Raw genomic sequence first — 25,885 nt, 5'->3', positions numbered from 1 at the left:
GAGATTCCATAGCAGAATGGATAAGTAATTGCGTAGAGTGCATGGCAGCTAAAGGTCCTAAAGCCAAAAGTCGCGGTAGGCTACAACAGTACAACGTGGGATCACCATTTGAACGAGTCGCAATGGATGTTGCAGGTCCGTTCCCAACCAGTACGGCCGGAAACAAATATCTACTGGTTGTCATGGACTATTTCAGTAAATGGCCAGAAGTATATGCCTTACCAAACCAGGAAGCGAAGACAGTAGCCGAAGCGTTTGTAGAAAATTGGATAACAAGGTTCGGAGTGCCCGTCGAATTACACTCAGATCAAGGCAGGAATTTCGAATCTTCCATTTTCCAAGAAGTCTGTACATTATTGGGCATCCACAAGACACGGACAACAGCGTTACACCCACAATCAGATGGGATGGTAGAGAGATTCAATCGAACGCTCGAAGAACATCTGCGGAAAATCGTCGATAAAGATCAACGGAATTGGGACAAGTGCATCCAGATGTTCCTGCTGGCGTATCGTTCAGCGAAGCACGAGACAACTGGTTACACGCCAGCAAAGATTATTTTCGGATCTGATCTGCGACTCCCTGCTGATCTTAAGTTTGGAACGAATCCTACAGCTGTAAGAAATGATGGAGATTATTGTTCTGCCTTAAAGGAAGAAATGAATGAATTGCATCTAATGGTAAGACAGCATACGCATCTGATGAGCAATAAGATGAAGGACCGGTTCGATCAAGCGGCAAATTCAAAAGGTTTTGAAGAAGGTGATCTGGTCCTGTTGTACAATCCACTTCGAAAGAAAGGCTTGTCCCCGAAATTGCAGACAGCCTGGGAAGGACCCTATATGGTGATGAAACGACTTAATGACGTGGTATACCGCATACAAAGAAATGGGAAAGCACGATGTAAAATGAAAGTAGTACATTTGGAGAGGCTTGCCCCATTTGGTTCAAGAGGATTTGTGCCTAATCGGGACGATTAGGCTTTAGTGGAGGGCAGTGTTACAAAAAGTAGTATTAAGTTGTATTTGTATTACTATATGCATCCCTGATTATGAACAATAGCTGTAGGTATATGGAATAGCATTTGTCTTGTTGTAGACATCTGGCGCCACACTGTCTGCTCGTCTAGTTAAACAATTGCTGAGTCTGGCGCCGCGACTGTCTGCTTGCGTCTGGCGCCGTATAGCCGTATGTTCTGGTAATTTCCAGACGCGATATTCTAGAAGGACACGTCGGCATCAGCGAGAAGTGCGTGGCTATAGCCGTATGTTCTGGTAATTTCCAGACGCGATATTCTAGAAGGACACGTCGGCATCAGCGAGAAGTGCGTGGCTATATAAGCCGTGGCAGCGCCAACGTAATCAATCAGTGCTAAGAGTAAACTGCTATAGTGTAGACGAGTTGTGAAATAAAGAGTTGTTGAATTAAATTAAACAGTGTTGATTTTATTTGTCAATCCAGAGATACGAACCTAGCAAAGTAAACTAGCAAGAGTAAATTCGTAACAATATAATAACCTGTGATTGCGTTGAGGTGAAATGCAATTTTTGTTCTTAGCTGCTGGGCATATAGCAGAATAGCCGGCCTGTAGTGGAGAGCGCCGTTAATTGGTAGTGATGTTTTATCATATGATGTCGTTGAACTGATCACTTTCAAGCTACAAAGTGCAATGTATAAAAGGATGATACAGCTCGAAGTCAATAATAAGATATCATTTACTCAACGACTTGAGCAAGGCTATCTGCCAAGAACTGTAATGCAGTGCTTTTCATGCATGGTATTTGATATAAAGTCTTTCTTCTCACTTTTCCTGAACCGTAATTTTCTTGTCTCTATTGTTGTCTACTGACAATCAGTACAAAAAATCCAAACCGTTGATATTGAACCAAAAAAAACATTTGGTTTTTATTTTTTAACATATACATATATTTTTGTATTTAAAAAAATATGACTCGTACATAAGAAATACTTAACATCGAAATGTATATGGTGTGTATGTGGAGTGCAATATGTGTATTACAAGTTGAAGAGTTGAACTCTTTTTGAAAACTTAATCTAACGGTTAATTAAAAGGCTGTACTAAATCTTATCTATGCGGGAAAAGCTTAGCTTTTGACATAAAAAATAAAATATAAAATCAGGAGAGTTATATTTAGTTGCTGGCTTATTTCTGTAGACTTTAGACTTGACGTAGCCCCACAAAAAATAGTCTAAAGGCGTTAAATCGCATGATCTTGGTGGCCAACTTACGGGTCCATTTCTTGAGATGAATTGTTGTCCGAAGTTTTCCCTCAAAATGGCCATAGAATCGCGAGCTGTGTGGCATGTAGCGTCATCTTGTTGAAACCACATGTCAACCAAGTTCAGTTCTTCCATTTTTGGCAACAAAAAGTTTGTTAGCATCGAACGATAGCGATCGCCATTCACCGTAACGTTGCGTCCAACAGCATCTTTGAAAAAATACGGTCCAATGATTCCACCACCACCAATGGTACAAACCACACCAAACAGTGCATTTTTCGGGATGCATGGGCAGTTCTTGAACGGCTTCTGGTTGCTCTTCACCCCAAATGCGGCAATTTTGCTTATTTACGTAGCCATTCAACCAGAAATGAGCCTCATCGCTGAACAAAATTTGTCGATAAAAAAGCGGATTTTCTGCCAACTTTTCTAGGGCCCATTCACTGAAAATTCGACGTTGTGGCAGATCGTTCGGCTTCAGTTCTTGCACGAGCTGTATTTTATACGGTTTTACACCAAGATCTTTGCGTAAAATCTTCCATGTGGTCGAATAACACAAACCCAATTGCTGCGAACGGCGACGAATCGACATTTCACGGTCTTCAGCCACACTCTCAGAAACAGACTCAATATTCTCTTCTGTACGCACTGTACGCATTCGTGTGGTTGGTTTAATGTCCAATAAAGTAAACTGAGTGCGAAACTTGGTCACAATCGCATTAATTGTTTGCTCACTTGGTCGATTATGTAGACCATAAATCGGACGTAAAGCGCGAAACACATTTCGAACCGAACACTGATTTTGGTAATAAAATTCAATGATTTGCAAGCGTTGCTCGTTAGTAAGTCTATTCATGATGAAATGTCAAAGCATACTGAGCATCTTTCTCTTTGACACCATGTCTGAAATCCCACGTGATCTGTCAAATACTAATGCATGAAAATCCTAACCTCAAAAAAATCACCCGTTACATTTTTTTTTGTTTACGCAAACTCACAAAATGTCAATAACATCATTTCTAAACACCAAACATAATTTTTAAAATAAACAAATACAACATAATTTACTTTCCTACGTCTAGCTACAGTGCAATTCGAGTATTTACTGTACTAGCGTTTCAATACGAATGTATAGCAATTGAATAAAAAAACATATTATTTAAGTGGAACGTTTCGCTAAAATTTGCAGCGCCTGCTTGGCTGCCGCTTTCTTTGCCAGTTTCCCATTTGCACCAAAGCCATTCACCTCCACACTACGATTCAGGCATGTGAACTGGCATTTCACCATGTATACGTCCTCATCACAAATCGGATCGGCGAATTTCGGATTGGCGAATTTATGCTCAACTAATTGGCGTACAGCGTCCAAGGGTATATTTTGCGTGAACTGATTGATTTCCTGTTCTAGCAAACCGTAAATTACATGCCAAGTTGTACGCAAGTCGCGACTGTCAAGATACACAGCAGCAATTAATGCTTCCAATATGTCACCCAGCGCTTTGGGCACTTCCACATTCGCCGCCATATTAAAAGCGGCACCATTTGTTTCATTTGTAGGCACTATAGTCTCCTCCATCAATATTTGCACATCGTCGCTAACGATGTAGTTATGTTTTTCTTGATATTTGGCAAAATCTTTAATTTTTTCAGCCAACGCGCTATTTTCAGCTAGTATAAACAAATGGAAGCGATGACGCACACACACACCACCTAATGTTACATTATTGACTAATGCCGAGCGTAAATCTGTAAGCATGCCTGGCGTCATATGCTGATAGCGTTCGAATATATAGCACGATATGAGGAAGTCTAGTATAGCATCGCCAATAAATTCAAGTTCCTGATAACAGCCAGTAATGCGATTGGTCGGATAGGAAGGATGTGTTAAGGCCTAAAAGTTATAAATAGAAGAAGAAGAAGCATTACTTAAACATTTGGGCTCCTTATTACTAAACATACTAAACATTTTTAAATGTTACTGATCAATATCGGATACGTACCTGCAAGAGGAATGCGCGATCGCGGAATTTGTAACCTAAATTCTCCTCCAATTTTTGATAGTTTATAAGAAAACTGTCGACTTCTTTAGGTGAAATGCTTGCTTGTAGCAGCGCGCTGGTAAAATTTAGGTCCATCAAGTGTGAGAATGATTTGCCTGGATCAGGTTTGCATATGCCGAAGAATTCCAACATTCGGAAAGTATTATAAATGCCATAATTTTTCACACAAACGCCCAGTATGGCTTCCAATGTATCGGCCACGACTTTATCGCGCAACGCCTCTTTGTATATGAACAAATTTAGTTCGTTGTCTAAACGTCTCTCTTCTGCTGCTGGTCCATCGTCAATACAATGCCTTTGGCTACCGCTCACGATTTGGCTCAGACGTTCGCTCGAACAAGCACCATTGATGATCTCATCTTCACTCAATTGAATTGCATACAAATCACTCGGTGTTAAACTCTTCAGCATATTCTCATTCGTGTTGAAAAGTTCTAAAAGATTGCTCGGTAAACTGACTAAAGGCGGCAACCATTCATGAGGCGGCTTAAATAGATAGCCACTAATTCTTTCTGGTATATCGGTGTCGAGCATACAATAGATAAGATTTCGATTCGATACAAATTTTCCTTTGACTTCGGTTAAAAATCCTTCGTGCCATTTTGGAAATTTATGCACTAAATATAGAGAGACGGAGAATTTTAAAAACGAATCACCCAAAAACTCAAAACGCTCCATATCGAAAACATCATTAGCGCCAGCAGTCGTTAGGGCAGCCAAAAAGTCTGCCTGTTCGGCAGATTTTAAGTTTTCACCGCTTAACGTGAGTTCCAATATATTTAAGTGGCGCTTTTCAGTCAAAGGCGCATCGCACAATTTCAGGCGGTCGATATTCATACTGTTTCCTGCTGTTTCGAGCGCTGGCTTTTTTGGCATATCCAACTGGGATTCGGACCACTCTTCTTCGCTCAAGGTTAAAGTGTCCAATATTGAACCGTTTATAAATTTGTAGAAATAGTCCAGTTCAACCGGAAACATTAATTCTTGTTTGCGGGACAAATCTTCGGGTTCCAGGTAGTCCTTCCACAGCACATCATTTAAATTGGTCATCGTAAACACGGTCTCTTTGGCCTGTGTGGGCAGGGCGGGTAGTACTTTTTTCGGCTCCTACATAATTGATAAGCAAAGTTTTATTATTCATTTATAGTGACTTGTAAGACATTCTTTGGAAGGATAAATAATTAATAACTATAAAATATGGTATTCGGCATTCGTTTTCACACCCTTAGGTTAAATTAGGTTAGATAAATAGGCTGATATTCGTCAGACCATGAATAATCTCACATGGACTGCTAGAGAAGACCTGTGTGTGCCCCACAAGTGATGGCTGCTGACGGTTACCATATAAATTTAGACTCACCTGCGGCTCTTCCATAGCATTGCCATCCATATCAATAGCTCGCGCTAAAGACTCGTCGATCATTAATTTTTTCGGCTGATATGCCACGTTACATGCTATACCCAGGAATTTATTAACACGGCATCGCAAATTTTCGGCATGGAGCATGAAATGAACGCGATGCAAAATACTCGGTAGTAACAAAGCTTTGAGCCACATATCACCAGGAAACATGAAGTTGTGACAAAGCTCCGGTATAAGGCGTATGATGGAACTATTGTGATGCGATTTTGCTGACTTGCCGACAGCATTGACGAAAAAGTTTCTTCTTGAAGTTAGAGCGCGTACTTCCAGCATAAATTGATCTTTTTGCACTACACAATCCACTTCATTCTTATATTTGGCATCTATAAACTCAATGTAACTGGAAAATTGATCATTATCGAAAGCGCTTTGAGGCGTTAGATCTGTAAGCACTTTGGTGACAACAAATCTTTGATTATCTCTGCCCGAATACCACTTATTGACCACCTTGCCTAGATAATCCTCTGGCTTATAAACTTTTTTCTGCCTTTCGCTTACGCTGTACTTTCGCTGTGGCAAGAGACGTTGAAAGTTTTGCACCAACTCCCAATCGATTTTACCGTTATTAAGCGGTGCTATAAAGTATGCGTTCTCTTGATTGCGCCGATCAAGCACTAGAAAACTTTTCCAGCACTCCAGTATATCACGGAAGATCATCAAATGGAATTTGGCTAATTGTTTTAGTTGTTGCTCACTTCTTATGGTTAATGTGATCGGTTTTTCGGCAATTTTTACGGATAATTTACCCTGATTCATGAAGAGTGGCATTTCAGCGAGCGCTGGCATTGGTTTGCGTGTCAAAATCGCATAGTTACAGTTAGTATTTAATAGCGTTACTATATGCTCCGTATAGCTGTCGGCTTCAAATTGCGGATATGCACGAATCTCATATGCGTAGCAAAGTTCGTTGATCTGTGGTACGGCATTGTAGAGTTCGTCCGGATATCTGTGATTGTAGAGACGGCGTTGTTGTTTTCCCGCAGTTTTGGAGGTGACTGTAGATGAAGATATTAAATATTTTATAATATTTGGTTCAAAACGAGAAAACGTTAACTTTGATAGCAACGATGCCATTTTGGACCTCACCAATGTATTTCTTATAGTATAAAAGGATTTAAAAGATCTTTAACTAGATTTCAATCGAGTCAGTTTGTAAGGCAACTATATACTTTAGTGGAGATGCCTACGGTCTATTGTGCCCTCCTCTATATCACATATGGTGAGCAAGGTCCAGCATCCTGAACAATTACGGGAGCCTGCTGGGGGCGATGATGTGATTCCTGTCCACGTAGATGGAACCTGGCATCTTTGGCCTGCTTCTGCGAATTGCTGGGCAATCCAGAATCAGGTGTTCGGGGTTTTCGGTCACATGTCGCAGAATCGGTAATTTCTATGTTGGACAAGTACTTCCTGAGCCTGCAGTGCCCTGTATAGAGCGCGACAAGGAGGCGCAATTTGTCTTGGGGGAGATTGATCATTTCCTTAAAACTTGCGAGGTTGTACCCTCCGAGAAGCAGATAGGCATGGCCCTACTGCAATGCATGGTTCTGGCCCAATCATCCCGAACGCTTTATGCCCCGGCACCCATATTAGGTGTACCCGGTTGCACACTGATAGGCGGTTCAGCCTTCCTATACACTCATCCACTAAAAGCGATTTAACCTCATGCGCTGAGATCGCTTTTAGAGCCGCTTGGCTGTCGCTAAGTATGGCTATAGTTGCGGTGGAGATTAAGTTGAGCGCACTGACTTATGCTTGACAAATGCTTGGAAAACGTCCCATTGGTATGGGTAGCTTAGTAGGCGGTCTCCCAATGCTTCGACTAAGCCTAAGCCTAATAATTTGAAACTGGTAATTTGGTCAACCGAGGGAGAAGATAGATCACCCTGAAATACACATAACATACATATTCCTATACAGTTGTTGGTGTTGTTCTAACGGTTACCTACTCATTGCACGTAGGACATATGTATATGAGATATGTCGGGGTCTATTCTGTATAAGTAGAAGTTTAACCTGCTACAGTATCCAGAACGAAGCTGCGCAAGGGTCTTTCTCGTTTCTCGCGGCAACTCGAGCTCTTCGTCTGCAATAGGTGGTGGTTTGGTATGCCATTCATTAAAAGGGAGTCGGTGAAGGATTCCTTTCAATTCTCACAACAACCGGTTCTAAGCACCGAAATTGACATGGATTTTGTCCGGCCAAGTACTATTATTTCGGAAATCTAACCCCGTTTATATCGGTAAGTCTTAGTTTAAGCTGGCCGTCATTCCTATCCAGTCATGAATTTCACTTACCATTATCATTGAATTTTTTCCAATGACTAAAGAGTTCTTCCGACACCTTAGCAACGCATTCCGTTTTTGTCACCGGCAATAAACGCTCATTAAGTTCACCTTGCTCGTACAACATTTTGCAGGCTTCAAAAGCTGCCGAGATTTGTGCCTGTTTGACCGTACGATATCCCTCGCTCTATGCATATGATATTTAAAAACAAATAAAAAAAAATATAAAAAATAACATTGAAATAACTATAATAAAAACAAGAAAAAATAAAAATAACAGCTTTAAAATTGCTAATTTATATGTAAGCTTCTCCTACGCACCAATATTGTAAGTTTTATTGAAGATTGTAACGGCATCTGCAAGGCTACACGTATCATATTGTTGTCCGTTGTTTGTTTATTAAACCACGGCGTGGCGACGCCAAATGCATCGGTAGGTAATAGAGCACAATAACGATACAACAGCGGTAGCGCATTCGAAGCCAATAGGTAGGCGCCGCTCTTCGTTCTAAATGGCTTAATCAGATCTTCAAATTGTTCGGCAATATTTTGTTCCTTTGGTTCATCTTGATCCAAAATACGTCCGATCAAGAAATCCTGTATGGTTTTATGGGCTTCTTGATAGCCTTTGATTTTTTGTACCACAATTGCTTCATCCGATTTTTCCGCGAATATCGCATATAAAGCGTCGCTAGAGCGCGCTCGCCCTTTTGTCTGCACATAGGAATTGAACGTCTTCAATGGATCATAAGCAAAAACATAATTGCAGGCCTGCACATCAATACCCTCTTCAAGCACATTCGAACAGACGAGCAAATTGCAGTCGCCATTGCGAAAGCTTTCGATAGCCTGTGTAAATATAGAAGCAAATTGTAATTTTATATTTATTTACTTTATATGTACGAATGCTGATTAGCAGCTTAGCAGAAGCCGTAAAGTGTAAACATACACAGACATATGTATGAATATTCTCAAATTACAATAAACACAATGCTGTATCAGCGGAATTTCTTTGCATATAGTATACTCCATATGTAAATACACACGTTTGTATGTATGTATAATGTGCATAATTATAAACTTACCGTATTGTTCCACTTCTGATAAAGCAGACTTTCTATGCTTGCTACAACCGAGTTCCGTCCTACCATAAATTGTGGACGCAAAGATTTAGCCAATATGGGCTCCAAATTAATATAATGTTGCAGTACATAGTACACACATTTGGCTGTGTACCGACGCTCAACGAATATCAAACAATGTATATCAGCTGGATCTTTATTGGAAAATAGTTCTTTTGCTAAAAGCAGTAGTGAACGCATTTTTGGTGTTGAATAGTTGAATATAATATCTAAGGTGTTGTATGCGTCATCTGGATCAGTAATTTCCTCTTTCAGTTCATCGATAATTATATGTCGTATTTTTTCGCAAGTACTGATTACATAACGGTAAAGGTTACGCAAAACCATTGTTTCGGCTGCACGTTTTTTCAGTTCAAATTCAATTATTGGCGACATTATGGCTATAGCCGCTGCATATAAGCCGAATTCATCCATTTGATATACGAAATCATTTAAAAGATTAGTTATAAAAATCTTTTTATTGGGCTGTCGTAGACTACCCAAATTTTTGGATTGCTTTACTTTAATTGCGCCTAAATCCCATTGATTGACCATTACAGCACATTCTTTGATAATATCCTTGATGGTTTCAACTAATCTAAATATATGTGTTTGTCTTGTATACGCAACGAGTTTTTCTGTGGGTTTCGTTGAATATCTGTTGTAGAATGTTTTATAAATGAACATTTCTAATAGGAACAGCTATCATTTACGAGTGCTACTTACGCCATTACGTTCTGATATTCTTCCATAGAACCGACTGTAACGATTTTGCCGTGGAAAATGGCTTCTAAATTTTCCAGCTCCTCACGAATTTTGTTCAATTTGTTACCCTTTATTAAGACGCCTGTCAAACCAATTACCCGCGGTAATTGAGATTTGTCAGCGGTCATTCTATAATGCCTCATAAACTCATGCATGGGATGATTATTTCTTGCATGGTGACATTCGTCAATTATAACAACACTTAAGTCAGTAATTTTTATATAATTTTGTGAAATTATATCAACAAAAATTTGAGCTGTACCAACAAGAACCTAAAAAAATGACAAATCTATTAAGTAAATTTAGCAAGAAAAAACTTTACAGCTACAATAACTATCACAAATAAAAAATGTGCATACAGGGACTTCATTTATTAACATACTTGATTGATTTTGATTTCATCATCCCACTTCTTTGAAGACCAATTATCTACATCACGCTCTCCTACGTAGAAGCCGACATTTAAGTTAGTGCATCGCTTCAGCTCAATAGCTTGTTGACGTGCTAATTCAACTGTATTGCACATAAATATCGCCCTTTTGCCGCCATTTTCAATTGTTCTAAATGAGTTTTCATCGTAAAAGACACGTACGATTGTACATATTTCTATAGAATATATGTATGTATGTATATTGCAGGTAACTTACTCTTGCATTTGATGTGAAAAGCGTTTTAGTGCCATTATAGCAATGTATGTTTTGCCGGCACCTGTAGGAAGATAGATTATAGCATTCCGTTGCATGACGTAGTTTAGGAGCTCCATTTGATATCGCCTGGGCTCCATCACAGCCTTATCGCTAGTCTGCTAAAAGAATTAGTTTTCTTCAACTATGTATACATATCTTTGTTTTCTAACTGGCAAAGTACTTACATTTGTATTGGCACTAGCCATTATTATATTTATATTTAAGATTATTTACTTTAATTCAATTAAATTGTTTCCACAAACACCATGTAATCTGCACTGCTGCTGCAAATATTATGAAATTACTTCACTGACACAACAAAGAATGCACACAAGTTCAGCAGCTGGATCGACTTACGTGGCTTTCACGAACTGGCAGGAAGAACTCTTGCCGTCTTTGTGTTGAGCAAATTTATTGCTTTCATGTAAATATGTATGCATATAATTGGAAAAATTTTGGTGATTTCCCTATTTACAATAATTCTTTGGAAGAAAACCAAATACTTTGACAAATGATTAGAAAACGTATATTACCAGACTTTTATTTTTCTAAAAAAACTTTTCTAAATTAACAGCTGATGTGTAGATTTGTTTTTTGTGCTAAGTAGAACCCCCTTCATTTCAATATAAACTGGCTGATTTTTTATAGTCTAATTAGTCGCACATTATACAATTTAAACTCAGTTCGTTCTGGCCGCTGTAATAGTTTAACCCCTACTTATCCAAAGTCGACCCCAACATACCATATACATATATATCCATGCAATGAGTCCCCGCATTATTCTAAACATATTTTTGTATGCACAGCTAGCCCTATATACCTAATATCCCTCTCTCTAAGGTCCGACCCCGTCGAAACAGCACGTTTCCATGGTCTACCGTTGGATGGACTCGAGACAACTTATCTGAATCTTTATGAGTAATATTTAAAAATTTTTGTAGCTTACTACCGATTGCATCCCTGTTGTTGTTAGTCATATCGTTGATTGTAGAATTCAGTCATCTGAAGTCATTTATTTACGATATCGCGAGAATAAGGTAAGAGACAAAAACAATCTACCAAATTAATGTTTTTATAATGAAATAAATTTCAAAAGGCATAATACAACAACTAAAAATATTTAATATATATAATTTCAGTGGAATAAAATTGTGTAATAGCAAAATATTGTAACACTAACTTACAGATAAAAAATAAATACAATTTCTTTAGACGTGTGCAAGATTTTGGTAAACAGCAGTTCGAAAAATCAACAAATTGTGCAGAAGAGTGGAGTATAAGAGGGCGTGTTCCCCGTACAACATTTTCCGCTATGGTTGGAATTATTGACGATACTTGTTTACACTATCCCATTGGCACGCGTATTAAAGTTGGTGAAAATTATGGCACAGTTAGATATGTCGGTGAAGTCAGTAAAATATTTATATAATATTCAAGCGGTGCCATTAAATATAGATTTATTTCAGGTAACAGGCTACAATGGTTTATGGTTGGGTGTAGAATGGGATGATCCCCAACGTGGCAAACACAATGGATGCGTCAATGGCAGGCACTACTTCCATACACAGTACCCAAATGCTGGTAGCTTTGTGCGTCCTGGTAAAGTTGGTCCCTTCGAATCACTTGAAGACGCAGCTAGAGAACGATATTTAGATTACTCAGCTGAAAGTAGTTTAGATTTATCGTTGATACGCGAAGCGCAACAAAAAATGCAAGCTAGTTTCTTTGAAGTGGTGGGCATGGATAAGATAGCGCGCAAGCAAAGTAAATTTGAACAACTGTCGGAAGTAAGTGTAGATAATTGCCCGATTAATGAAGCCGGCTACTTGAAGGACTTTCAAGTTCTCACCACATTAAATATTAGTTCGACACTTGTTTGGAATTGGAAAATTGTCGCTGATATTTGCAAACAAGTGCCGACTTTGATGGATTTGAATTTAAGGTATGTTGGCATGTCACTAAATTTAAAACTTGTCAAAATTGTTTACATTTTTTAATTTATTCGGCCTTTATGAAAATAGAGTTATAATTTTTGACAGTATTCAGTAGTATTATGTACATATATGTTCTATATAACAGTTGTAATCGCCTCGTATTGCCGACGGATGCACAAATTAAAGAGCTAGAACCTACATTCAGGAATTTGAAATGTATTAATCTACGTAATTGCGGTTATAATGACTGGGCCAAAGTGATACAGACTGCTAAATTATGGCCACAAATAGAAGTTTTGGCACTCCAAGAGAATCCGTTAACCGAACTAGCTGAGATTAACAGCAACGAAGTCTTCAAATCCCTAAGGTACGTGAACAAATTTAAAGTTTAAGTTTTGTAAAGTAAAATATATTTTATGCAAGGTTTTGTCTGACAAACAAGCCTAGGTGTCTTAACAATGTAAATTTTAATTAAATAATAAATATTATAGAGAACTGGATTTACATCGTACAAAAATTATGGATTTTGATCAAGTATGCAAATTAGGAAATATCACAACACTGAAAACATTAAATCTTATGGAAAATGGCATTGAAGAAATTAAGCTACCTGATTGTGAACCGAATGCGAAACTTCAAATATTTGCAGCTTTAGAACAGCTAAATTTACTTTATAATCCCATTTGGAATGAAGCAGAAACGTTTAATGAGTTGGATAAGTTGCCTAGCTTGAAGCGTCTCAATAAAACACCTCACTTAAAATCTGATTTTGATGAGATGTTTTCTAAAGCTGTCGGCATGATAACGAATTTAGAAATGCTTAATAAGATTGAAGTAACTGCTGAAGCGCGTCGCGATGCCAGCTACGATATTTGGAAGCGGTATGCTATGGAATGGTTGCAGGCAGCCGATAAGCCGGAACTTTTGCAAGATTTCTACAAAAAACACCGGTCATACGCCGCTATAATACAAAGTAAGTTTGATACATTATGGTGTCCGTTATTCCGCCCGTTGTAGTTTTAGATTTTGCCCTAAAAATCAAGGTTCCAAAGTAAACAAGCTCATATTTTGCATTAAGCTAGTAAATCTACAACTTTGAAAAAGTGATATTTTAAAATGAAATTATTCGAGGCATAAAGAAAAAATCTTTTTGATTTTTTCCATAAAAACCTTTATTTAATGTTATTCGCTGTTAAATATTATATAAATTAAATTTTTTGAGCATTCATACAAGTGATTTATGTATTTATATGTACATTCTGTGTTACTTATACGACATGGTGTTCCACATGAATTCAGTTGATGCATGATTTTAACAACGGATAACTTTTAAAGCAATATTTTTATGAAAAAAAAAGTTAATATACTTTTTTACAGAGCGGAAAGTTGTCATTATTTTAAAGTTGTAGGTTTATTTACTTTGGAGATAAAAAATTTATGGCTAAAGATCACAAAATTCTATGTAATATATAAGGTAAAGGAAAATTACTTAGGCATGATTTAAATCGTAAATAAAAGGCTTCTGGGTAAGGCAAAAACATCTACTGGGGAAATAACGGACCCCTAATGATATATATACATATACATATATGTACATATGCATTAATTTTCCGTTATTTCAACGTAAATATTTACAGAGTATGGTTCGCCTGCTGAGTTTGTTGTGCGGCCTAATGTTAAGCAATCCAATTTAATTAAGATTCGTGTACTCAACCAACAAACCGGAGAAATTTGGGAGAAACGTGTACCGCGCATGATTACAGTACAAACCTTACAGGGTCTAGTTGCGAAACATTTTCAGACGGTAATGAACGCCAATGGCAGTTTACCGCAGCTTACCTATATTGATGCTAAATATCCCGAATTAATGGTGCCGATGGACAATAGCGCTAAAACATTAGATTTCTACAGTGTTCAGGATGGAGACACGGTTATTGTAAAATAGTAATGTAATTTCAATAACTTGCACATTAATCGAATTATTTAAAATTTTACTTTGTTATTTTTTTTTTAACATAATTGAAGTGCAAAATTAGTTTGTATAAATGTATTATTAACAACTTAATGGAACTGATTTTCAATTTCCCTTTTTACATATTATTTTTATTTGATAATTATAAATTATTTGGCCTTTATAAAGCATAACTGTTTGCTACAAAATAATCTTGTTTCAATGCATCAATAATATAAAAAAATATAATATTATTTGAGAGGTAAAAATAAACTTGGTATAATTTCTACAACCATATGAATGTAACAGGTATGATATGGTGCGAACAAACGAAGTTTCATAAAAATAAATAATAATGTTATTGGCGATATTTCAATCCGGTTTGGCTACGGTAATTGCAGAATGAGTCATTTTGCTAGTTTCGATTATTTATAGTATATGCGTACAACTTCCGTTTGCTTTGAAAATTTGTATTGGAGAGTTTTTCTTGCAAGCAATAATATTTTGACATTATTCTGGCGATCTCTCATTCAAATGTAGACATTACCTAAAACGAACAAATACGTTGATATTTGTAAAGAAAACTCGATGGAAATAATTAAAAAATTTCACATCAAACATTTATTTTAAACTAAATTTTATGCTTTGAATTAACCCTGAAATATTTCGCCTTTCTCTGCAACTGCATTTATTGTGAACTGTCGCTTTTCGTAGACTTTTGTAAAATGTCAGTGTAAAAGCGATAAAGTCTCCAACGAATTAGTTTTCCTGCAACATTAACAAGTTTTTGTGTGAAGAAAAGCTTTGTTTTGTGATTTCATAAATATTGGCATTATTATTTAGTACATATACAATTACCATACAAATCAAGTTGTTAATAAATTTCTATTTGTTTAAATGTGATAGTAACACAGCCATTATCAAAAATAGAAATATGATATAGTTGCATGCATTGTAGTTGCAACGTAGTTGTTTAATCGCAGTTATTAACACATGCAAGAGACAACAATCGGAAGCAAAAAACATAACGTGAAATTTTTTGTGTGTAAAATTGGAAATAAAACTATTAGCATAATAATAAATATAACAGGCTAAACGAAAAACAGAATGTCTGAATCTTATGGTATGTTGTTTGGCATTGAATTACTAATTGTGAAGTTCATACGTATACTTAAAAAAGTATCTGTGTGTGTTATATATATAAATAAATAAGTATTTACAATGGTTTATTTACCTGTGTTACAGATTATCTTTTCAAATTCTTAATAATTGGCAGTGCAGGAAGTGGCAAAAGCTGTTTGCTGCATCACTTCATCGAAAATAAGTGTAAGTTTTGCCAATGCTTCGCAGGTGTTTTCCAATATAAAACTGAAATGTGCGAAGTAACATTAGTATAAATAATTACTTGCAATTATCCACTATGTAGGTATATATGCATGCGCATTTCCATGTATATATGCAATATAATATATAAGCATTACGTATTTTGGAAAAAGCAAGTGATTGATTCTTTTGTTTAAATTTACATATACATACATATGTATATATGATAGTTTATAGAAAGTTGCTAAATGTAATACTAATTCCAGTTAAAGATGACAGCTCCCATACGATTGGTGTGGAATTTGGTTCACGTATTGTGAATGTTGGTGGTAAATCAGTAAAGCTGCAAATATGGGATACAGCGGGACAAGAACGTTTTCGATCGGTAACACGTTCGTACTATCGTGGTGCCGCTGGAGCTCTGCTGGTGTACGACACAACATCGCGTGATTCCTTTAATGCTCTCAGCAATTGGTTGAACGATGCACGCACCTTAGCCAGTCCGAATATTGTTATACTTTTGGTGGGTAATAAAAAAGACTTGGAAGATGAACGCGATGTTACATTCTTGGAAGCAAGCACTTTTGCACAGGAGAATGGTAAAAAACCTAATATATTTAAATGCCGTAAAATATTCATATTATTTGATTTACAGAACTAATATTCCTTGAGACAAGCGCTAAAACAGGAGAAAATGTTGAAGAGGCTTTTTTGAAATGTTCCAAAACTATATTAGCAAAAATCGAAAGTGGTGAATTAGACCCTGAACGTATAGGCAGTGGCATTCAATATGGTGGTGCCGCGCTACGAAATCTTCAAACAAGACAGCGAAGCATTAGTAAACCAGACTGTGGTTGTCGTGTCTAATTAGATGGCGCAGCACATCGTATATTTATTTCTATAATCTCATATTAAAACTTTATTATATGTAGAGTCTGTAAAAGTTAAAAAAAAACGTGAAAAGCGAATCTGATATGGCGGCAGGTGTACGCAATATAGACATTGGGTGTAGTTATATAAAATTATAATATGTACGTATTCGACATGTACAAATATGTATTGCGATTAGACTAAGCAAAAAGTATAAATAATATCGGATTATATAAATGCTCATTGTTGTAATTTCGATTGTGGTATATTTTTTTATTTTTTAACAATTAAATCAACATTCATTCCTTATTTGAAAAGTGCGTTACTTGCCTGTTTTAAAAATTTGTACAAAATTCGATTGCATTGATTACCGGATTTATTAAAAATTTGGTGTCCTGCGACAATGCTTGGTTTTAAATATTAATTTGTTATGATATTTTACACATTATTCGAACATATAATTGTATAATGTTAAGGAAATAGATAAATAAGTAATCTTTTTTGTAAATACAACAAATTATACAAAATCTTTATGAATAAACGAAATTAAAATCATGACCAAACCTTAATACTAATACAAGTAATTTGTTTAGAAATTATTAATATTTATATGGCTTCTCCGACTATATTTAATTCTTTGTGGTTGATGTCTTTAAGATCATGTATTTACCGTTTATGTCGTTTGCTAATCCTCAACTGAATGATAATAACTTACGTTTCAATTTTAAAAATAGTTTGTATATATGTATTTCAAAAGCGGTGTAAATGTGTGCAAAGCGGTACATACTAAAATTGTACAAATACTGTATTTAACTAAAAAATGTTTGCTAGTTAGTCAGTTTTTTTGACATCTCCATTTGTGTGTCCAGTGTAACTTTGATAACAATTCACCATATCTTTCGCCGTATAGCTGTCGAGCTTCTTGCGACTTCCGGAGAAATTCTATAAAAACTCATGTGTCTATTAGTATTTTGAAGTATTTAAATTTACATTTCTAGCATACGTTTAAATCACCGGCAATCAACGTCCATAGATACAGAAAAGCAGCAGGTAAAACGCTGACTATGATGGCGAATTCAAAATTAGTGAACGTTTTAAACATTTTCTTTCCGTAATAATTATATGTAAAAATTTGTCAGCACTACGTGATTTTTTGTACTTTTTCCTATGCCAATTCAATTAGTATATTTGAGTGTAGTTGTTTTTAAGGGGGAGGGGAAGATTAAATTTTATGAATAACAAATGTGTCACCGCTCAGCTGTTTGCTATAAAAACGATAGATCACAATAGCAGAAGATATTTGACATGCAAGACAAAACAAATATAACACATAAAATAACAAATAATTTTGTACTAGTGTTTTAAAAGAAAAACGTTTGTGTCAATATAAAAGTTCTACAGAAAAGTTTAAACTATACTAATTAATTATTTTCATACCAAAATTTAGGCATTATTGTTAATAATATTGCCACCATTCACAACACTGAAATTCACAATTGGTGCCAATCATTTTATCGATGACATTACGTCTTACCAGAGAACGTATATTTACAGAGAAGGTTCACGATAACGATAATTTAGGGATATTTCAATTTTGGGACATTTACTGTTTTGGATGAGCGTGTTTCACCACAGAAAATTATTAGCGTGTTTCACCACTTAACATCAGGGGAACGACAATAACAGAACTGAGCATTTTCAGTGTTAAATGAGAACAATAATGATAATTCCAATGTTAAGGAATGTACGCTTACAGATTCCCTTTTTTACTATGCGCAAACGATGCTGCATATAATTTATATATGTACATACATACATACATATGTATGTATATTTTCTATATATTTTATATCAAAGCACACAAGCATGTATGTACGTACAAATTGAACTATTTCATGATGAATTCCTTAAAATCTTTGGAAATATGTATATAATAAAGTCATACATGCATTATTACCTATGTATGTATGTAAATCTTTAATTAATGTAGATATATACATACATACATATTTATTTACAGGTCAGGTCTTTAAAAGTTTTGATAATATGTTAAAAGACCACGGTCGCACATATTCCCGTATGTAATTATGTGTGTATGTAAACAAAAAGAAACATACGCATAATGTTTGTAAATTTGTCTACCCACAACTTTGTATGTATGTAAATGTGTACAATTATTGCTTCATGCGAAATCTTCGTTTCACAGGCAACCAATGGCTGAAGCTTAAGTTTTGTCAAAGAGTCAATGTGTCGAAACTCAAAGAGTCACAACCGGAACGCATTGAGCGGGGCAGACTGCAAGCGACATCTGTCAAATATTAAAATATACACGTTCATATGGACACAGTTATGTAGTTGTGCAGCTGTCTAAATAACTGTGTCCTTAAGAATGTGTGTATTTCAATATCAGATTCAGATGGCGCTTGCACTCTGTCGCGTTCTATGTGTTCAGCACATCAATCTGTCGAAACACTGACGCGACGAGACGCGAAAGAAACTAACAAACGATCGCCGATTGTTACCGCTTCCCTTGCCGCTGTAACAGCTTTGCCCGCAAACTAGCGTAAATATGTATGCATATGTATGAGCGCTCATACATATCGACGCAGATTTTTGCGAGTCACGGAAAAATATTTTAGACAAATATTATAAATCGACAACTCCTATGTTGCCACTTTTGTCACTTCTTTCTGTGAAGAAGCATCAGAAAGATGTTCAATTTATGATTTTTAGCTTTTGCCATCGTCGCGAAAAGACGCTGGTGGGCAAAGGCCTGCTCGGGGAGATGTAATGGTGTCTACTCTTATGAATGAAGCGAGGTCGCTTGTGGCATATGCCCCTGCGTTTATGAATGAAATCGTTTTTGTTGTAAAATTTACTACATTTGGGTTTCGCCAATTCGGCTGTGATATTGACTTGTGACGTTGGTGATGCTATATTAGACGATTGTTGTTTTTGTAGAACAATATTTGTACTTTTTGCGGGTGACATATCTACATGTGAACGCATATAAGTATGTATGTTGTGTATGCATTATTTGTGAGGGAATGCCATACGCACATATTTACATGTGTACGCATATAAGTATGTATGATGCTTTATGTAAAGCAATGTTTGTAGTTTTTGTGGGTGACATATTTACATGTGTACGCGTATTTGTATGTTGGTGCGTATATACATTATTTGTTCGGCAATGTCGTACACATATGCATATGTAAGTATGTACATATCGAGGAGTGCGCGCACACTTTTTACTGATAAATGATAATATTAGGATTTGAATTTGAATTCTACCTACATAAGTATGTATGTATGTAACAACTGCTAATATCTAGATGCATATGAAAATTTAAATCATGAAATGTGATTTACATATAATATTGTTGTAATATATACTATTAAGTGTTTTAGGGTATCTCATATACATATGTATATAGCATATGTATGTATATACAACCATATTCATACATATTTATATGAAATTATATAATATTATCAAACATTATAAATATTTAATAAATAACTCTTAATCGCACATTAACTACAAATATAGTTTTGAAAATTGCGTAATTTTATTAGAATGTTATCAGTTTTGCATGCATTCAGAAAAATATGCAAAATGATAATCATATCAATTGTGATGTGTATGATTGCATGTAAACGTATATAATTATATCTAAAAGAATAACATACGTCTGTAATAAGAATGTATATTTTTGAGCATAATTTTCATTGAATGCTCAGCTCTGTTCACGCGCCACTGTTAAAGTTTCTCCTTCTTGGCTAGCTGTGGTGAAACACGCTCATCGCATTTTGTTAGCTTTTGACAGTTTACACGCCTGTCCGTTGTTGGACCTTCTCTGTAAATATACGTTCTCTGGTCTTACCAGAGAACGTATATTTACAGAGAAGGTTCACGATAACGATAATTTAGGGATATTTCAATTTTGGGACATTTACTGTTTTGGATGAGCGTGTTTCACCACAGAAAATTATTAGCGTGTTTCACCACTTAACATCAGGGGAACGACAATAACAGAACTGAGCATTTTCAGTGTTAAATGAGAACAATAATGATAATTCCAATGTTAAGGAATGTACGCTTACAGATTCCCTTTTTTACTATGCGCAAACGATGCTGCATATAATTTATATATGTACATACATACATACATATGTATGTATATTTTCTATATATTTTATATCAAAGCACACAAGCATGTATGTACGTACAAATTGAACTATTTCATGATGAATTCCTTAAAATCTTTGGAAATATGTATATAATAAAGTCATACATGCATTATTACCTATGTATGTATGTAAATCTTTAATTAATGTAGATATATACATACATACATATTTATTTACAGGTCAGGTCTTTAAAAGTTTTGATAATATGTTAAAAGACCACGGTCGCACATATTCCCGTATGTAATTATGTGTGTATGTAAACAAAAAGAAACATACGCATAATGTTTGTAAATTTGTCTACCCACAACTTTGTATGTATGTAAATGTGTACAATTATTGCTTCATGCGAAATCTTCGTTTCACAGGCAACCAATGGCTGAAGCTTAAGTTTTGTCAAAGAGTCAATGTGTCGAAACTCAAAGAGTCACAACCGGAACGCATTGAGCGGGGCAGACTGCAAGCGACATCTGTCAAATATTAAAATATACACGTTCATATGGACACAGTTATGTAGTTGTGCAGCTGTCTAAATAACTGTGTCCTTAAGAATGTGTGTATTTCAATATCAGATTCAGATGGCGCTTGCACTCTGTCGCGTTCTATGTGTTCAGCACATCAATCTGTCGAAACACTGACGCGACGAGACGCGAAAGAAACTAACAAACGATCGCCGATTGTTACCGCTTCCCTTGCCGCTGTAACAGCTTTGCCCGCAAACTAGCGTAAATATGTATGCATATGTATGAGCGCTCATACATATCGACGCAGATTTTTGCGAGTCACGGAAAAATATTTTAGACAAATATTATAAATCGACAACTCCTATGTTGCCACTTTTGTCACTTCTTTCTGTGAAGAAGCATCAGAAAGATGTTCAATTTATGATTTTTAGCTTTTGCCATCGTCGCGAAAAGACGCTGGTGGGCAAAGGCCTGCTCGGGGAGATGTAATGGTGTCTACTCTTATGAATGAAGCGAGGTCGCTTGTGGCATATGCCCCTGCGTTTATGAATGAAATCGTTTTTGTTGTAAAATTTACTACATTTGGGTTTCGCCAATTCGGCTGTGATATTGACTTGTGACGTTGGTGATGCTATATTAGACGATTGTTGTTTTTGTAGAACAATATTTGTACTTTTTGCGGGTGACATATCTACATGTGAACGCATATAAGTATGTATGTTGTGTATGCATTATTTGTGAGGGAATGCCATACGCACATATTTACATGTGTACGCATATAAGTATGTATGATGCTTTATGTAAAGCAATGTTTGTAGTTTTTGTGGGTGACATATTTACATGTGTACGCGTATTTGTATGTTGGTGCGTATATACATTATTTGTTCGGCAATGTCGTACACATATGCATATGTAAGTATGTACATATCGAGGAGTGCGCGCACACTTTTTACTGATAAATGATAATATTAGGATTTGAATTTGAATTCTACCTACATAAGTATGTATGTATGTAACAACTGCTAATATCTAGATGCATATGAAAATTTAAATCATGAAATGTGATTTACATATAATATTGTTGTAATATATACTATTAAGTGTTTTAGGGTATCTCATATACATATGTATATAGCATATGTATGTATATACAACCATATTCATACATATTTATATGAAATTATATAATATTATCAAACATTATAAATATTTAATAAATAACTCTTAATCGCACATTAACTACAAATATAGTTTTGAAAATTGCGTAATTTTATTAGAATGTTATCAGTTTTGCATGCATTCAGAAAAATATGCAAAATGATAATCATATCAATTGTGATGTGTATGATTGCATGTAAACGTATATAATTATATCTAAAAGAATAACATACGTCTGTAATAAGAATGTATATTTTTGAGCATAATTTTCATTGAATGCTCAGCTCTGTTCACGCGCCACTGTTAAAGTTTCTCCTTCTTGGCTAGCTGTGGTGAAACACGCTCATCGCATTTTGTTAGCTTTTGACAGTTTACACGCCTGTCCGTTGTTGGACCTTCTCTGTAAATATACGTTCTCTGGTCTTACCAGAGAACGTATATTTACAGAGAAGGTTCACGATAACGATAATTTAGGGATATTTCAATTTTGGGACATTTACTGTTTTGGATGAGCGTGTTTCACCACAGAAAATTATTAGCGTGTTTCACCACTTAACATCAGGGGAACGACAATAACAGAACTGAGCATTTTCAGTGTTAAATGAGAACAATAATGATAATTCCAATGTTAAGGAATGTACGCTTACAGATTCCCTTTTTTACTATGCGCAAACGATGCTGCATATAATTTATATATGTACATACATACATACATATGTATGTATATTTTCTATATATTTTATATCAAAGCACACAAGCATGTATGTACGTACAAATTGAACTATTTCATGATGAATTCCTTAAAATCTTTGGAAATATGTATATAATAAAGTCATACATGCATTATTACCTATGTATGTATGTAAATCTTTAATTAATGTAGATATATACATACATACATATTTATTTACAGGTCAGGTCTTTAAAAGTTTTGATAATATGTTAAAAGACCACGGTCGCACATATTCCCGTATGTAATTATGTGTGTATGTAAACAAAAAGAAACATACGCATAATGTTTGTAAATTTGTCTACCCACAACTTTGTATGTATGTAAATGTGTACAATTATTGCTTCATGCGAAATCTTCGTTTCACAGGCAACCAATGGCTGAAGCTTAAGTTTTGTCAAAGAGTCAATGTGTCGAAACTCAAAGAGTCACAACCGGAACGCATTGAGCGGGGCAGACTGCAAGCGACATCTGTCAAATATTAAAATATACACGTTCATATGGACACAGTTATGTAGTTGTGCAGCTGTCTAAATAACTGTGTCCTTAAGAATGTGTGTATTTCAATATCAGATTCAGATGGCGCTTGCACTCTGTCGCGTTCTATGTGTTCAGCACATCAATCTGTCGAAACACTGACGCGACGAGACGCGAAAGAAACTAACAAACGATCGCCGATTGTTACCGCTTCCCTTGCCGCTGTAACAGCTTTGCCCGCAAACTAGCGTAAATATGTATGCATATGTATGAGCGCTCATACATATCGACGCAGATTTTTGCGAGTCACGGAAAAATATTTTAGACAAATATTATAAATCGACAACTCCTATGTTGCCACTTTTGTCACTTCTTTCTGTGAAGAAGCATCAGAAAGATGTTCAATTTATGATTTTTAGCTTTTGCCATCGTCGCGAAAAGACGCTGGTGGGCAAAGGCCTGCTCGGGGAGATGTAATGGTGTCTACTCTTATGAATGAAGCGAGGTCGCTTGTGGCATATGCCCCTGCGTTTATGAATGAAATCGTTTTTGTTGTAAAATTTACTACATTTGGGTTTCGCCAATTCGGCTGTGATATTGACTTGTGACGTTGGTGATGCTATATTAGACGATTGTTGTTTTTGTAGAACAATATTTGTACTTTTTGCGGGTGACATATCTACATGTGAACGCATATAAGTATGTATGTTGTGTATGCATTATTTGTGAGGGAATGCCATACGCACATATTTACATGTGTACGCATATAAGTATGTATGATGCTTTATGTAAAGCAATGTTTGTAGTTTTTGTGGGTGACATATTTACATGTGTACGCGTATTTGTATGTTGGTGCGTATATACATTATTTGTTCGGCAATGTCGTACACATATGCATATGTAAGTATGTACATATCGAGGAGTGCGCGCACACTTTTTACTGATAAATGATAATATTAGGATTTGAATTTGAATTCTACCTACATAAGTATGTATGTATGTAACAACTGCTAATATCTAGATGCATATGAAAATTTAAATCATGAAATGTGATTTACATATAATATTGTTGTAATATATACTATTAAGTGTTTTAGGGTATCTCATATACATATGTATATAGCATATGTATGTATATACAACCATATTCATACATATTTATATGAAATTATATAATATTATCAAACATTATAAATATTTAATAAATAACTCTTAATCGCACATTAACTACAAATATAGTTTTGAAAATTGCGTAATTTTATTAGAATGTTATCAGTTTTGCATGCATTCAGAAAAATATGCAAAATGATAATCATATCAATTGTGATGTGTATGATTGCATGTAAACGTATATAATTATATCTAAAAGAATAACATACGTCTGTAATAAGAATGTATATTTTTGAGCATAATTTTCATTGAATGCTCAGCTCTGTTCACGCGCCACTGTTAAAGTTTCTCCTTCTTGGCTAGCTGTGGTGAAACACGCTCATCGCATTTTGTTAGCTTTTGACAGTTTACACGCCTGTCCGTTGTTGGACCTTCTCTGTAAATATACGTTCTCTGGTCTTACGTCTGCTCAGTCGAAGATTTTCGTGATCTAAATTTTATAGTTCTTTTTGAATTGTGCAAATCCAATTTTAACAAAATGAGAATCCCATTTGGCAAAAAGCACGCTGAAATCGCCACTTCCTTGTAAGTTTTTTATGAGTCGTTTCTTCTATGCAATTACAAAGTCTGCCTTACGTTTTTGTGCAGCAAGCAAGATTTGTCTAAACATTGCATAATCAATAAGCAAATATAAGTTTAATAAAATTGCAAATAATTTTTGCATAAAGCAATAAATAACAGTTCTAATATTACTTTTTCAGCGTCTCATCGGCGGCAGGATTTGGTGGCGCAGCGGGGCTTGCTTTACTCTACCTGACAGATTGGAAATTGGTGCTGCAATACATGCCAATCTACAACACGAAATTTGACAAATCCGAATAAACTGTTTGTTGCGATTGGGAGAACATTTACATTTTTCGCTCTATCCTTATGTTGTTCATAAATCTAAAGTAACTTACATTATTATACACTTAATGTGTTCGAAAATAAAGTAGTGTGGAAGTTTTAGTGAATACAGCAGATATGCTTTGTTTGTTGCTATTGATTTGCTTAAGCCGTTTATGTACTGAGCCAAATTAAACGTAAATGTTTGTAA

The 25,885-nt window shown here is 35.6% G+C and overlaps 5 protein-coding genes across 11 annotated transcripts; 3 read left to right on the top strand and 2 right to left on the bottom strand.

Moving 5' to 3' along the window:
* Positions 1-1,897: 1,897 nt before the first annotated feature.
* On the bottom strand, positions 1,898-11,079 carry LOC105224675 (endoribonuclease Dicer). Of its 6 annotated transcripts, none has more exons than XM_029549570.2 (11): positions 10,939-11,079; positions 10,767-10,865; positions 10,543-10,700; positions 10,278-10,455; positions 9,857-10,167; positions 9,095-9,788; positions 8,331-8,858; positions 8,022-8,196; positions 5,662-6,719; positions 4,242-5,408; positions 1,898-4,132 (listed from the first exon to the last, which is right to left on the bottom strand). In XM_029549570.2, exons 2-11 carry the CDS (start codon positions 10,785-10,787, stop codon positions 3,401-3,403), a joined length of 5,022 nt encoding a protein of 1,673 aa, XP_029405430.2. In that variant the 5' UTR covers positions 10,788-10,865; positions 10,939-11,079; the 3' UTR covers positions 1,898-3,400. The 6 variants fall into 6 exon arrangements, with proteins under 6 accessions (XP_029405430.2, XP_029405433.2, XP_029405431.2 ...); XM_029549573.2 differs by having other exon boundaries at positions 10,543-10,697; XM_029549571.2 differs by having other exon boundaries at positions 10,767-10,862; positions 10,939-11,056.
* Positions 11,080-11,501: 422 nt separating this feature from the next.
* Positions 11,502-14,781, top strand: LOC105224673 (tubulin-specific chaperone E). Of its 2 annotated transcripts, none has more exons than XM_019989688.3 (6): positions 11,502-11,618; positions 11,721-11,989; positions 12,048-12,523; positions 12,661-12,882; positions 13,007-13,488; positions 14,153-14,781. In XM_019989688.3, the coding sequence occupies exons 2-6, from the start codon at positions 11,894-11,896 to the stop codon at positions 14,458-14,460; spliced, it is 1,584 nt and encodes a 527-aa protein (XP_019845247.2). In that variant the 5' UTR covers positions 11,502-11,618; positions 11,721-11,893; the 3' UTR covers positions 14,461-14,781. The 2 variants fall into 2 exon arrangements, with proteins under 2 accessions (XP_019845247.2, XP_029405435.2); XM_029549575.2 differs by lacking the exon at positions 11,502-11,618 and having other exon boundaries at positions 11,626-11,734; positions 11,794-11,989.
* Positions 14,782-15,201: 420 nt separating this feature from the next.
* Positions 15,202-17,228, top strand: LOC105224672 (ras-related protein Rab-4B). Its single transcript, XM_011202826.4, has 4 exons — positions 15,202-15,589; positions 15,712-15,792; positions 16,056-16,388; positions 16,445-17,228. Exons 1-4 carry the CDS (start codon positions 15,574-15,576, stop codon positions 16,654-16,656), a joined length of 642 nt encoding a protein of 213 aa, XP_011201128.1. The 5' UTR covers positions 15,202-15,573; the 3' UTR covers positions 16,657-17,228.
* Positions 17,229-17,375: 147 nt separating this feature from the next.
* Positions 17,376-17,890, bottom strand: LOC105224670 (uncharacterized). Its single transcript, XM_029549578.2, has 2 exons — positions 17,663-17,890; positions 17,376-17,601 (listed from the first exon to the last, which is right to left on the bottom strand). The coding sequence occupies exons 1-2, from the start codon at positions 17,759-17,761 to the stop codon at positions 17,491-17,493; spliced, it is 210 nt and encodes a 69-aa protein (XP_029405438.1). The 5' UTR covers positions 17,762-17,890; the 3' UTR covers positions 17,376-17,490.
* A 7,362-nt stretch (positions 17,891-25,252) lies between these two features.
* On the top strand, positions 25,253-25,811 carry LOC105224671 (uncharacterized). The gene is made up of 2 exons (XM_019989690.3): positions 25,253-25,374; positions 25,551-25,811. Exons 1-2 carry the CDS (start codon positions 25,328-25,330, stop codon positions 25,669-25,671), a joined length of 168 nt encoding a protein of 55 aa, XP_019845249.1. The 5' UTR covers positions 25,253-25,327; the 3' UTR covers positions 25,672-25,811.
* The last annotated feature ends 74 nt before the right edge of the window (positions 25,812-25,885 follow it).

The sequence above is a fragment of the Bactrocera dorsalis genome, chromosome 3, assembly GCF_023373825.1.
Source record: "Bactrocera dorsalis isolate Fly_Bdor chromosome 3, ASM2337382v1, whole genome shotgun sequence".
In the NCBI taxonomy this organism is placed as follows: Eukaryota; Metazoa; Arthropoda; class Insecta; order Diptera; family Tephritidae; genus Bactrocera; species Bactrocera dorsalis.
Note: the sequence above shows the minus strand (reverse complement) of the source record. Positions and strands in the feature narration are given on the sequence as shown.